Here is a 14159-nt window from a genome sequence, read left to right on the forward strand (position 1 = left end):
TGTTTTTCTTTTCTGTTATCTTATCATCTCTTCTTTAACCTCATTAACTTCCCCATTGTACTTTTCTCCCACTGGAGTCCATAAGTCCATATTTTCTTTAATTGTATTAAGAATATCCAGAAAATTTTATTTCCTAAAGCAATTCTTCTTCTTAAAGGTAGTAGGAATTTTGTGCCTTTTCTCTCCCTTTTATAGTTTTAAATGCATCGAAGCAAAATTTCCCATTTTAGGCTTCTTTTGTTTATGGTTTATACTTCAATGAATAAAGTTATATTCAGACTCTTGTATTTGCTTGAGAATGCTCTGTGTATGTGTTTGTGAGTATGTGTGTATTTTTTAACAGCTTCAAAATGGGCATATCGTATTAGTTTATATTCCCACAAAATTTCCATGTCTTCTCTTTGGGGTATATTCCCTCAAAAAGAAACACACACACACACACACTAAACAAATTATTTTGTCAGAAAGTCTGCATGGCTCACAGTAACACTTCTCAATTTGTGTGTTAATTTAAGGCTCATTTATTTCTGTTCAGTTAGTATAAGTAGATGTGAAGACCAGTGTTTTCTCCCTAATCTTTTCTTCCTCATTTCAGCTGAAAGACATTTTGTTCAGGAATAACAAATGCTCACTGAAGACCTACTTTGTGCCAGACACCGAGTAGGCATAGGGATGCAGAGCAGACCAAAACTAAAAAGCTTCCATTTTCATGAAGCTTATACTCTGGTATTGAGGAAGACACATGAAACAAGAAATAAAAGGGTTTTGATAACATTAAATTTGAGAAGAAAATAAAACATGATCATGAGAAATAGGATGTCTTTAGGACTTGGGACTTTCCTAGATAGCTCAGCTTCTAGCATTTGAATCTCAGAGCATTTACATTTCATTAATAATCTCTTTACTCAACAATTTATATAGGGGCAGTGTCTTCCTTTGGTCATATTTCACTATGATCTGAAACAAGAACTGTCAAGGAGCAAGAGATCTTTCAGACTGATCAGTTTCAAGATAGGACCACGGTAATAAGGACTCCAGATGGACTCATGAGTTCCTAAGACCACAGACCATAACAGGAATTTGCCTAATTTAAAGTTCTGACCAGACCACACTTGCAATTACCGTCATACTCTGACTAATTCCTGCTTCTCAAACCCTAAAACTGACTCCCCTAACTCTCCCCACAACCCTGAAGGATGATGAGACTCTGTCAAAGTGATGCTTTCCTTTGCTTTTCCAGGTAAAAAAAGGGACACCCACGGACCCTCACCTCATTTCTTCCAGAGAATCATGAATTCATTACTTTTGGGTTCTTATTCCAACTCGAATCACAGAATTTTGGGGCTTTAAGGGACACTAATTACTGTCTTATATAACCTTCAAGAGAAAGTGAAAACAGTAAGACAAAGAAAATTTTAAAATTTTGCCAAAATTATGAACTAGCTATTTTCACAACTAGGGCTAGAATTTGGATGTTCTTATCCACACTGATATCACACAACGCAAGCAAGATGTTTTGCCTGTACACTGGTTCTTTCTAGGAAACCTCGGAGGTCCTGCTGTGTATATCATTCCTAGAAAAAGTATTTTCTTCAATATAGTTCACTATATGTCATGTTGTCCCAACTGATCCTGCTCCCTCTGCCATCACTTGGTGAACTGGAGGTGGGCAGTTGGTTTAAGAACATTTCATGTATAGACTTGCCTGTGGCTTGTGAAGTGTCTTAGAGTTAGGGTGCTTGGCTAATTAGACTTATTAGAAGCACTGCTTTGGTAGCAAGCCATGCAGCATTGGCAGTTGGGGCAGACGAAATACAGAGCTGGATGTCCTATTCCAGTCTAAGACAGTCAGTGATGAAATCTGCAGGAACTTTGAAGCAAGATAAGTCATAAGATAGAGTCTCAAGAATGAGAGTGGAAAGCACTTAGGAGAAATAAGAAAAATGGGGCAGAAGGACAGAGAAAGGAAACAGATGGCAGGGTTAGGAGTAGATAATAATGAAAGCATCTAGCTCATCAAGCCTCAATATAACCTGTTTTTGAGAAATAAGTTGAATTCTGAGAAATTTCTCAGTTCTTATTCCATGAATCTGAATATGTTGTCTTCCTTTTTTTTTTTTTTCCGCTTATTCCCTGGATTTACTTAGCAAACCCTCACCCCCCAGAGACATCAAGGTCTTTTTATTTCTTATCTTTCACTCTCTTCTACACGAAAATTCCAAGAGTAAACAGAAGCAATTTGGCTTCTAAAATGGCACTTTTTCACGGTACTATGGGCAACCATGAACTGTACACTGATTATTCGTATACATTTACAAATGTATGTCATACTGCAACAAAACTGTAAAAAACATAATACAAAGAAATGACACATGTTTTATTACTGGGTTAAGTCAAACGATCCAGAAACCAGTGAATTGGCTTTCAGGAAGTCATTTCCTCCCTTCCTTTCACTTTCAGCCCTCTTTAAACCTACTGTAAGAGTCTAAACTAGAGAAGGCAACGGCACCCCACTCCAGTACTCCTGCCTGGAAAATTCTATAGATAAAAGAGCCTGGTAGACTACAGTCCACAGGGTCGCTAAGAGTCAGACACGACTGGGCAACTTCACTTTCACTTTTCACTTTCATGCATTGGAGAAGGAAATGGCAACCCACTCCAGTGTTCTTGCCTGGAGAATCCCAGGGACAGGACAGCCTGGTGGGCTGCCGTCTATGGGGTCACACAGAGTCAGATGCGACTGACACAACTTAGCACCACCAGCAGCAAGAGTCTGATCAGAACCCTTTGGAGAAAGTAAGCTCTTGCCCCCTTATATGTCCATATACCTGAGCTTGTAGCTAAATTAACATGCAGGTATTAGTGGGGAGATATGAGATGCTTCTGTGCATCCAGTTAAGAGAAATTGACTTGGAGATGGAACATGCAGGGCCTGAAAAAATAATTTGAGAACATAAAAGTGTTAGTCTCTCAGTCATGTAAAACTCTTTGTGATCACATGTCCTGTAACCAGCCAGACTCCTCTGTCCATGGAATTTTCCAGACAAGAATACTGGAGTGGGTTGCCATTTCCTACTCCAGGGGATCTTCCTGACCCAGGGCTAGAAACTGGGTCTTGTGCATTGCAGGCATATTCTTTACCATCTGAGCCACCAGGAACTTTGGAAAAATAAATTCATTTGGTAAAAGTGGGAGAAGGTGTTGAGCTATCTGAGGGGCCTGGTTGAGTGAGGGCTGAATGAGGACTGAAACCCACAGATAGATGGTTCTTTGAGAAGGGAAAAAAGACGGGCATTAGGTTGATGGGGTAGGAAACTGGAATATCCATGGAAATCTCTGAAAGGATGACATGACAAGGATATGGGTCAGGGATGGGTCACTAGCAGGAATCCAGAACTTACCAATGACAGAGAGGTTAATTGTCTCACTGCTCTGAGGGCCAAAGCCATTGTCAGCTGTGCAGTAGTAGTTCCCAGAATGCTCTGCAGTCACAGAGAAGCTATAGGACTTTGTTCTCCATGAAGTAGCTTCTATCCTTGTGAGCAACACATCTTCATGAAAAAACTGGTACCAGATGGGCAAAGACCCTCTCCGAACTTCACACCGAAGTCTCACCTCATTTCCCACAAGAGTCTGGGTTCCAGGAGGGCTGAGGGTGAGGACAGGTTGAGACACGGGCACTGAGGGAGAGAAAAACTTAGTCAGCAGTTGCTTCTGCCACTGCCTGGAGCTATTAATCAATGACTAGTGAAATATCCAGTCTTATGTCCACTGGCCCTCAGGACAGCATGAATCACAGTTCAGTTCAGTTCAGTTGCTCAGTCATGTTCGACTATTTGCGACCCCATGAATCGCAGCATGCCAGGCCTCCCTGTCCATTACCAACTCCCAGAGTTCACTCAAACTCATGTCCATCGAGTTGGTGATGCCATCCAGCCATCTCATCCTCTGTTGTCCACTTCTCCTCTGGCCCCCAGTCCCTCCCAGCATCAGGGTCTTTTCCGGTGAGTCAACTCTTCACATGAGGTGGCCAAAGTATTGGAGTTTCAACTTTAGCATAAGTCCTTCCAATGAACACCTAGGACTGATCTTCCTCAGCAATCAATGCAAAGAAATAGAGGAAAACAACAGAATAGGAAAGACTAGAGATCTCTTCAAGAAAATTAGGGATACCAAGGGAACATTTCATGCAAAGATGGGCTTGATAAAGGACAGAAATTTTATGGACCTAACAGAAGTAGAAGATATTAAGAAGAGGTGGCAAGAATACACAGAAGAACTGTACAAAAAATATCTTCACGACCAAGATAATCATGATGGTGTGATAGCTCACCTAGAGCCAGACATCCTGTAATGTGAAGTCAAGTGGGCCTTAGAAAGCATCACTACGAACAAAGCTAGTGGAGATGATGGAATTCCAGCATGAATCACACTGCCCCCTAAAATTTGGCTTGGAGTTTGGCCACACATAGATGGCAAAAAAAAGGACCCTGAGATTCAAGGCTCAACAGAAACCATTTTAACTTCATACTGAGCTGACGGTCACCTTCATGGACTTTGGGACATTAAGCCAAGCAAGCAGAGGTGAATTCCTCGTGATCCAGAGTGGATGCCCTTTGCCTGCTTCCAGCCCCTCCACTCTGTGTCCTCTCACACTGCTGCTTAACCAACTCTAACAGTGCTGACTCAAGAAGGACATCTTTGGTATGACTATGATCCTGCTCCCTGTCTGTATCTTTTATGGTTTTGTATCTGTAAATGATCAGCGCTTACATGCTCAGTTGCTCAGTCATGCCCAACTCTTTGTGACCACAAGGACTGTAGCTTACCAGGCTCCTCTGTCCATGGAATATTTTCAGGCAAGAATACTGGAGAGGGTTTCCATTTCCTACTCCAGACTATCTTCCCAACCCAGGAGTCAAAACAGCATCTCCTGTATCTCCTGCTTTGGCAGGCAGATTCTTTACCACTGAACCATCTAGGAATATCTGATAGGAAAGGGACAACTGACAACTCAACGACCCTGGGAACTGATTTTGTAGCTCTGGGGAACAATGTAATTAAAGAAAATCAGAAATCGGTGGATTAGTAGGGCAAGAAGACAGAAAGAGAGAAGCATTTGGCTCCTCAGAGTTGGGGTTCAGGAGAGAGAGCTGCTCTGCAGGAAAACAGGGGTGTGATAACATCTGAATTGTTCACAGTACAAGGCTCAAAAGCATCAGACAACTGTCTCAAGAGAACCTGGATATTGAGAATGACATAGGTTTGGCCAGAGGAAGAAGCAAGGGAAACCTGAAGGTGGGAACACATTTCTGGAGGAATCAAGGATACAGACCAGCCTTCTTTTGTGGCTTAGCTGGTAAAGAATCTGCCTGCAATGTGGAAGACCTGGGTTTGATCCCTGGGTTGGGAAGATACCCCGGAGAAGGGAAAGGCTACCCATTCCAGTATTCTGGCCTGGAGAATTCCATGGACTGTATAGCCCATGGGGTCACAAATAGTTGGACATGACCGAGCGACTTTCACTTTCACAAGGATAGAGGCCAGGGATGAGTCACTAACAGAACCTAGGGCTTACCAGTGACAGAGAGGTTCATGGCCTCACTTCTCTGAGGGCCAAAGGCATTGTCAGCTGTGCAGTAGTAGGTCCTAGAACGCTCTGCGATCAGAGAGAAGCTATAGGATGCTGTTATCCATGAAATGAGCATTCTTTGGCATTGCCTTTCTTCGGGATTGGAATGAAGACTGACCTTTTCCAGTCCTGTGGCCACTGCTGAGTTTTCCAAATTTGCTGGCATATTGAGTGCAGCACTTTCACAGCATCATCTTTCAGGATTTGAAATAGCTCAACTGGAATTCCATCACTTTCACTCGCTTTGTTCATAGTGATGGTTTCTAAGGCCCACTTGACTTCACATTCCAAGATGTCTGGCTCTAGGTCAGTGATCATGTTATCGTGACTATCTTCATCGTGAAGATCTTTTTTGTACAGTTCTGTGTATTCTTGCCACCTCTTCTTAATATCTTCTGCTTCTGTTAGGTCCACACCATTTCTGTCCTTTATCAAGCCCATCTTTGCATGAAATGTTCCCTTGCTATCTCTAATTTTCTTGAAGAGATCTCTTGTTTTTTCCTATTCTGTTGTTTTCCTCTATTTCTTTGCATTGATCACTGAGGAAGGCTTTCTTATCTCCCCTTGCTATTCTTTGGAACTCTGCATTCAGATGCTTATATCTTTCCTTTTCTCCTTTGCTTTTCGCTTCTCTTATTTTCACAGCTATTTGTAAGGCCTCCTCAGACAGCCATTTTGCTTTTTTGCATTTCTTTTCCATGGGGATGGTCTTGGTCCCTGTCTCCTGTACAATGTTACAAACCTCCGTCCAGAGTTCATCAGGCACTCTATCTATCAGATCTAGTCCCTTAAATCTATTTCTCACTTCCACTGTATAATCACAATTGCACTCATCTCACACACTAGTAAAGTCATGCTCAAGCCAGGCTTCAGCAATATGTGAACCGTGAACTCCCAGATGTTCAAGCAGGTTTTAGAAAAGGCAGAGGCACCAGAGATCAAATTGCCAACATCCGCTGGATCATGGGGAAAGCAAGAGAGTTCCAGAAAAATATCTATTTCTGCTTCATTGACTATGCCAAAGCCTTTGACTGTGTGGATCACAATAAACTGTGGAACATTCTGAAAGAGATGGGAGTGCCAGACCACCTGACCTGCCTGTTGAGAAACCTGTATGCAGGTCAGGAAGCCACAGTCAGAACTGTACATGGAACAACAGACTGGTTCCAAATAGGAAAAGGAGTACGTCAAGGCTGTATATTGTCACCTTGCTTATTTAACTTCTATGTAGAGTACATCATGAGGAACGCTGGGCTGGAAGAAGCACAAGCTGGAATCAAGATTGCCAGGAGAAATATCAATAACCTCAGATATGCAGATGACACCACCCTTATGGCAGAAAGTGAAGAGGAACTCAAAGGCCTCTTGATGAAAGTGAAAGAGGAGAGTCAAAAGGTTGGCTTGAAGCTCAACATTCAGAAAATAAAGATCATGGCATCTGGTCCCATCACTTCATGGGAAATAGATGGGGAAACAGTGGAAACAGTGTCAGATTTTATTTTTTTGGGCTCCAAAATCACTGCAGATGCTGATTGCAGCCATGAAATTAAAAGACGCTTACTCCTTGGAAGGAAAGTTATGACCAACCTTGATAGCATATTAAAAAGCAGAGACATTACTTTGCCAACAAAGGTCCATCTAGTCAAGTCTGTGGTTTTTTCCAGTGTTCATGTATGGATGTGAGAGCTGGACTGTGAAGAAAGCTGAGTACCAAAGAATTGATGCTTTTGAACTGTGGTGCTGGAGAAGACTCTTGAGAGTACCTTGGACTGCAAGGAGATCCAACCAGTCCATTCTAAAGGACATCAATCCTGGGTGTTCATTGGAAGGACTGATGCTAAAGCTGAAACTGCAATACTTTGGTTACCTTATATGACGAGTTGACTCATTGGAAAAGACCCTGATGCTGGGAGGGATTGGCGGCAGGAGAAAGGGATGACAGAGGATGAGATGGCTGGATGACATCACCGACTCGATGGACATGAGTTTGGGTAAACTTCAGGAGTTGGTGATGGACAGGGAGGCCTGGCGTGCTGAGATTCATGGGGTCGCAAAGAGTCGAACATGACTGAGAGTCTGAACTGAACTGAACTGAACTGATGACTGATTGAAAACTCAAGCATATGGGGATTCAATGGATAAAGAAAGTAAAGAGAAAAATGGCGAGTGCTATAGATGCTGGGGATCAAGAAAGGGGAGAGAGAGATGTTGCAGACATATCAAGGGGATGACAGTATCTGAACTGGTTGAAGGATGAGGCCCACAAGATAGAGACACTTATTCAAAACCAATGAAGATGGTGTTATGAAGTGAACTGTGTCCCTCTTTAACACATATATTGAAGTCATAACCTCCAATATGACTGTATTTGGAGATAGAGCCTTTAAGGAAATAATTAAAGTTAAATGATTGACTATATTCTTGGCAGCTGAAGATGGAAAAGCTCTATACAGTGAGCAAAAACAAGACCTTGAGCTTACCATGGTTCAGATCATGAGCTCCTTATTGCAAAATTCAGACTTAAATTGAAGAAAGTAGGGGAAACCACTAGGCCATTCGGGTATGACCTAAATCAAATCCCTCACGGTTATACAGTGAAGGTGATGAATAGATCTCGTAGCCAGAGTGCCTGAAGAATGATGGATGGAAGTTGACACCACTGTAGAGGAGACAGTGACCAAAACCATCCCCAAGAAAAAGAAACACAAGAAGGCAAAGTGGTTGTCTGAGGAGGGTTTACAAATAGTTGAGAAAAGAAGAGAAGAAAAAGGTGAGCAAGAAAGGGAAAGATACACCCAATTGAATGCAGAGTTACAGAGAACAGCAAGGGGAGATAAGGCCTTCTTAAACGAACAGTGTGAAGAAATAGAGGAAAACAATAGAAAGGGAAAGACTAGAGAGCTCTTCAAGAAAGTTGGAGATACCAAGGGAGCATGTCATGCAAGGATAGGCACAATAAAGGACAGAAATGGTATGGACCTAACAGAAGCAGACAAGATTAAGAAGAGGTGGCAAGAATACACAGAAGAACTATACAAAAGAGGTCTTAATGACTGGGATAATCACAATGGTGTGGTCACTCACCTAAAGCCAGAAATCCTGGAGTGTGAAGTCAAGTGGGCCTTAGGAAGCAATCCTATGAACAAAGCTAGTGGAGATGATGGAATTCCAGCTGACCTATTTCAAATCCTAAAAGATGGTGCTGTCAAAGTGCTTCCCTCAACATTTCAGCAAATTTAGAAGACAGCAGTGGCCACAGGACTGGAAAAAGTCAGTTTTCATTCCAATCCCAAAGAAAGGCAATGCCAAAGAATGTTCCAACTACCAAACAGTTGTGCTCATTTCATGCACTAGCAAGGTTATGTTCAAAATCCTTCAATCTAGTCTTCAGCAGTATGTGAACTGAGAACTTCCAGATGTACAAGATGGATTTAGAAAAGTCAGAGGAATCAGAGATTAAATAGGCAACATTTGTTCGCTCATAGAGAAAGCAAAGGAATTCCAGTAAAACATCTGCTTCTGACTATGCTCAAGACTTTGACTGTGTGGATCACAACAAAATGTGGAAAATTCTTAAAGAAATAGGAATACCAGATTTCACTGATGGTCCAGTGGCTAAGAATCTGCCTTGCAGTGCAGGGGATACAGATTTGATCCCTGGTCCAGGAAGATTCCCACATGCCATGGAGCAACTAGGCCTGTTTGCCACAACTACTGAGCCCGAGCACCTAGATCCCATTCTTCATAACCAAAGAAGCCACTGCAATGAGAAGCCTGCTCACTGCAAGAGTAGCCCTCACTTCAATGAAGAGTAGCCCCTACCACACTAGAGAAAGCTCAGGTGCAGCAATAAAGACCCAGTGCAGCCATAAATAAATAAAACTTTTTTTTTTTTAAGAAAGAGACAGGAATACCAGACCACCTTACTTGTCTCCTGAGGGACCTGTATGCAGGTCAAGAAGCAACAGTTAGAACCAGACATGGAATGATGGACTGGTTCAAAATTGGGAAGAGTACAACAAGATTGTATATTGTCACCCTGCTTATTTAACTTATATGCAGAGCACATCATGTGAAATGCGAGACTAGATGAATTACAAGTGGAAATCAAGATTGCCAGGAGAAGTATCAACAATTTTAGATATGCAGATGACACCACTTTAATGGAAGAAAGTAAAGAGGCACTAAAGAGCCTCTTGATGAGGGTGAAAGAGGAGCATGAAAAAGCTGGCTTGAAATTCAACAATCAATAAACGAAGATCATGGCATCTGGCTCCATCACTTCATGGCAAATAGAAGGGGAAAAAAGTGGAAGCAGTGACAGATTTTCTTTTCTTGGGCTCCAAAATCACTGCAGATGGTAACTGCAGCCATGAAATTAAAACACACTTATTCCTTGGAAGGAAAGCTATGACAAAGCTAAAAGACAGCATATTAAACAGCAGAAATATCACTTTACTGACAAAGGTCCGTATAGTCATCAAAGATATAGCTTTTCCAGTAGTCAGTCAGGTATGGATGTGAGAACTTGACCACAAAGAAGACTGAGTGCTGAAGAATTGATGCTTTCAAATTGTGGTGCTGGAGAAGACTCTTGAGAGTCCTTTGGACTGCAAGGAGATCAAACCAGTCAACCCTAAAGGAAATCAACCCTGAATATCATTGGAAGGACTGATGCTGAAGCTGAATCTCCAATAATTTGGCCACCTGATGTGAAGAGCCAACTCATCGGAAAAGACCCCGATGCTGGGAAAGAGTGTGGGCAAGAGGAGAAGGAGGTGGCAGGGGATGAGATGGTTAGATAGCATCGCTGACTCTATAGACATAAATTTGAGCTAACTGTGAAAGATAGTGAAGCATAGGGGAACCTGGCGTGCTGCAGTCCATGGGGTTGCAAAGAGTAGGACACAACTTAGATACTGAACAACAGCAAAGGTTAAGTGAGGTCATAAGAGGAGATTGATCCCCTTAATCACATAGGAGATTAAGGCGTCCGTACAGGAGAGGAAGATACCAGAGACCTCTCTCTCTTCAAGGACAGAGAGGAAAGATTATGTGAGGACAGAGAGAAGGTGACCTACTACAAAAGAAAGAGGGCCCTCCTATCAAAAGACGTGGCCCCAGATCATTCCATCTCTAAAATTCTATTTGTTCAGGAACCATTGCATTTAAAAAGAAAATTTTAAATATGAAGATCCCACACATATGCCAATCATTGAATACTTTCTCTATCCTCTAGGAGTTTCCAAAAGCTCCCACAACCCATTCTACCCCTAAATCCCCCTGCTGTTAGTCTAACTGCTGGTAGATTATTCATAGCAGTAAATTATTGGCAACAATCAACACCCACTCCCACTCAACCACCTCATGATCTTTACAAAGTTTGAAAAGCCATTCTGCCAATGATACTTGCAGACCCACCAGGAAGCATTTATTCCACAAGGAATAAAACGCCCACCCTCTCCTCATGACCTACCTGACAGAGCATGAGCCAGTCATCCTGAAAATTACACCTGGTACCCAACATTGAAGTGGTGGGGATGGCAAAGGACAGGAAGACTTGGCACTGGAGGGACTTGTTCTGAAGCTGTGACAACTTCGGTGCTTTGTTGGAAATCAATCGTTGACATATACGGCAAGCTTGCCCTGGAGTAAGCGCTTCTTAACACCTCTGCCTGTCAGTTAGATTGTCAGAGGAGGTGGACCTGTGACAGTCCTCCTAAAATAGGAAAATGTGGGAGGAAAGTGTTCTACACTCCAGGTGGTTATGGTTTTACACTAGGATACTGGTTAAGGGTAAGGCCTTTTTGAGTCATCCTGGAGGCTTGAAGAATAAGGGAAGATACCTGGGAACAGACAAGGAGTAGGATTTGGAGTCTGGGCTCCATCAGTAACAGGAAGAGAGGTCCTATGCTAGAAATCACTGTGTTGCAACTGTTGAGTAACACCCTCTCCACTGCCTCTCAATTGTCCAGTCCAAATCATATACCTAAGAAAAAAAGGTTGCCTATGACTGGAAAACAAAGATTAATAATATCTAGACAGTTTCAAGGGCTTCCCTGGTGGCTCAGATGGTAAAGAATCTGCCTGCAATGTGGGAGACCTGGGTTTGATCCCTGGGTTGAGAGGATCCCCTGGAGAAGGGAATGACTACCCACTCCAGTATTCTTGCTTGGGGAATTCCATGGAAGAGGAGCCTGGTGGGCTCTAGTCCATAATGTCACAAAGAGTTGTACAGGACTGAGCAACTAACACTTTCGATTTCAGACAGTTTGGAAGAAACATGGAACCATCTCTTTTGCTTTTGGTGAAATGCTAACCACTTTCACTACTTCCTCACTCAGGAGAGCATGCACCCCAGCTCTGCATCCTTCCTAATGCTCTTATGAGATATCAATAGGTCGAAATAAATCAGAAGAAGCACTTGACCGTTGATTGGCATTCATGCTTGAGGACCTATACAGTTTCAGAGAGTTAGGAAAAAGCAATAGTGGGTACAAAGTGAAGGTGAAAGTCACTCAGTTGTGTCCGACTCTTTGTGACCCCATGGACTATACAGTCCATGGACTTCTCCAGACCAGAATACTAGAGTGGACAGCTTTTCCCTTCTCCAGGTTATCTTCCCAACCCAGGGATCAAACACATGTCTTCCGCATTGCAGGCAGATTCTTTACCATCTGATCCACAAGGGATGCCCAGTGGGAACAACATCATCCCTAAAAACATCCAGTTAGAAATATTTGCTCCCCAAGCTCTTGTCCTTTAGTTTTCTTATTCTTAAGTGCTCAGCTCCAGGCATCTAGCCTTCTAAGAATCTGTCCATCTGGCTGAGCAGAGTCCATCTAGATCAGTCAGAGGGCTCTGTGGTAGCATCTGGTTTATGCCTACAGTGTATGTGTGTGTGCTCAGTTGCTTCAGTCGTGTCCAACTGCATGTGACTCTGTGGACTATAGCCCGCCAGGCTCCTCTGTCCATGGGATTCTCCGGGCAAGAATACTGGAATGGGTTGCCATGCCCTCCTCCAAGGGATCTTCCACACCCAGGGATCGAACCTGGGGCTCTTATGTCTCCTGCATTGGTAGGCAGGTTCTTTACCACTAGCACCACCTGGGAAGTCCATGCCTATAGGCCCACTAGGGAAAAAAAAAAATGATGTCAAGGAAGCCAAACTTCAGAAGAAAAAGAACAAGTTGTGTCTCATAGTACTGAAAGAAAAACAAACTGTTGTGTCATTCTGCCCAGCTCACCTTGTACCCGTATCTGTAATGCCTGGCTCTGTTTCTGCACAAGGGAATTCACTCTCTGTGCCTCACACCAGTAAAACCCTGAGTTTTCTCCCCGTATGGAAGAGAACTGGAATTCTGGGGAGTTTTTCCATTTTGATCTCACGGATGGCTTGATGAAGCGGAACAGGAGCTGGCCTTCTGGCCTCTGTAGAGAGAGCTGGGTCTCACAGGTCAAGGTCACTGCATCCCCCTCAGTGGGCTGGGTGGAGCTGGCTCTCAGCACAGGACTTGGAAACAGCTCTAGAGAGAAGGATCACAATATTTCTCAGGGAACTGAGGCTTGGAACTGCTTTGGAGAAAAACACAGTTCATCCTCAGCACCCATAAGCAGAACATACAAGAGCAGGCAGAAAAGATGCCGCCTTTGATTACTAATATCCTTCAGCCCAAAGCACAGTAGTACTTTCTCTGTTCCTTGTAGGAATGCTCCCTGAGAGTCAGTAGTATTTCAGTCCGCCCTTTTTATCCTATACGATCTCAGGAGTCCTCATTTTAACTAACCTATTTCACAAAATAAAGAACGCTTTACCTTGGACTACGATTTTAATTTTGTTTGAAGAAATCGAGTGATTATCTTTAACTCCACTACAGTAATATTCACCATTGTCCTTCATACTTGCTTGATGAATATGGAAGTCAGAAGTTGTTTCAAGGATTTTCAGGATTTTTCCATTCTTATACAATTTCATGTCATTTAGTACTATGTTTGCCTTTGCTTGGCATCTCAGAACCACAGAGTCGTCTTCAAACACATCAAATGGAGCCTGCAGGATCAGGTTGGCTGTAGGAAACACAAGGGCAGTTGTTTGTTTCTTCTGATTGTTTCTCCCTTCTTTTCGCTATTATTCTAAAAGATTTTATAAGACTGGGGACTAGGAAAAAGGATTTTTAAAGTAATCATTTCTTTTTTTCTGATTTTATCTAATTATTTACTTTTGGCCATGTCACATGTCTTGTGGGATCTTAGTTCCCCAACCAGGGATCAAATCCATGCTCCCTGAAATGAAAGCACAGAGTCCTAACCACTGGACCACCAGGGAAATCCCTTTTTTTTCCTGGTTTTATTTTTTTTTTCTAAGTCTTTTTTTTTAAATTTATTTATTTTAATTGGAGGCTAATTACTTTACATTATTGTATTGGTTTTGCCATACATTTACATGAATCTACCCCGGGTGTACATGTGTTCCCCATCTTGAACTCTCCTCCCACCTCCCTCCCCATCCCATCCCTCTGGTTCATCC

At 42.7% G+C, this 14159-nt stretch overlaps 1 protein-coding gene across 4 annotated transcripts in view; it reads right to left on the reverse strand.

Moving 5' to 3' along the window:
- Nucleotides 1–14159, reverse strand: part of FCRL5 (Fc receptor like 5) — a 57480-nt gene that overhangs the window by 22534 nt on the left and 20787 nt on the right. For 3 of the 4 annotated variants that reach the window (XM_088835911.1, XM_088835912.1, XM_088835914.1), the window contains 3 exons: nt 13448–13699; nt 12880–13158; nt 3402–3680 (listed from right to left, as the gene is read on the reverse strand). In XM_088835911.1, coding sequence (XP_088692037.1) covers nt 3402–3680; nt 12880–13158; nt 13448–13699 — 810 coding nt within the window. The remainder of the gene's footprint in view (nt 1–3401; nt 3681–12879; nt 13159–13447; nt 13700–14159) is intronic. The other variant, XM_088835913.1, reaches the window with a different exon arrangement.

Source organism: Moschus berezovskii, chromosome 4 (assembly GCF_049115385.1).
Source record: "Moschus berezovskii isolate FMDL1 chromosome 4, NW_MosBer_1.0, whole genome shotgun sequence".
Classification (NCBI taxonomy): Eukaryota; Metazoa; Chordata; class Mammalia; order Artiodactyla; family Moschidae; genus Moschus; species Moschus berezovskii.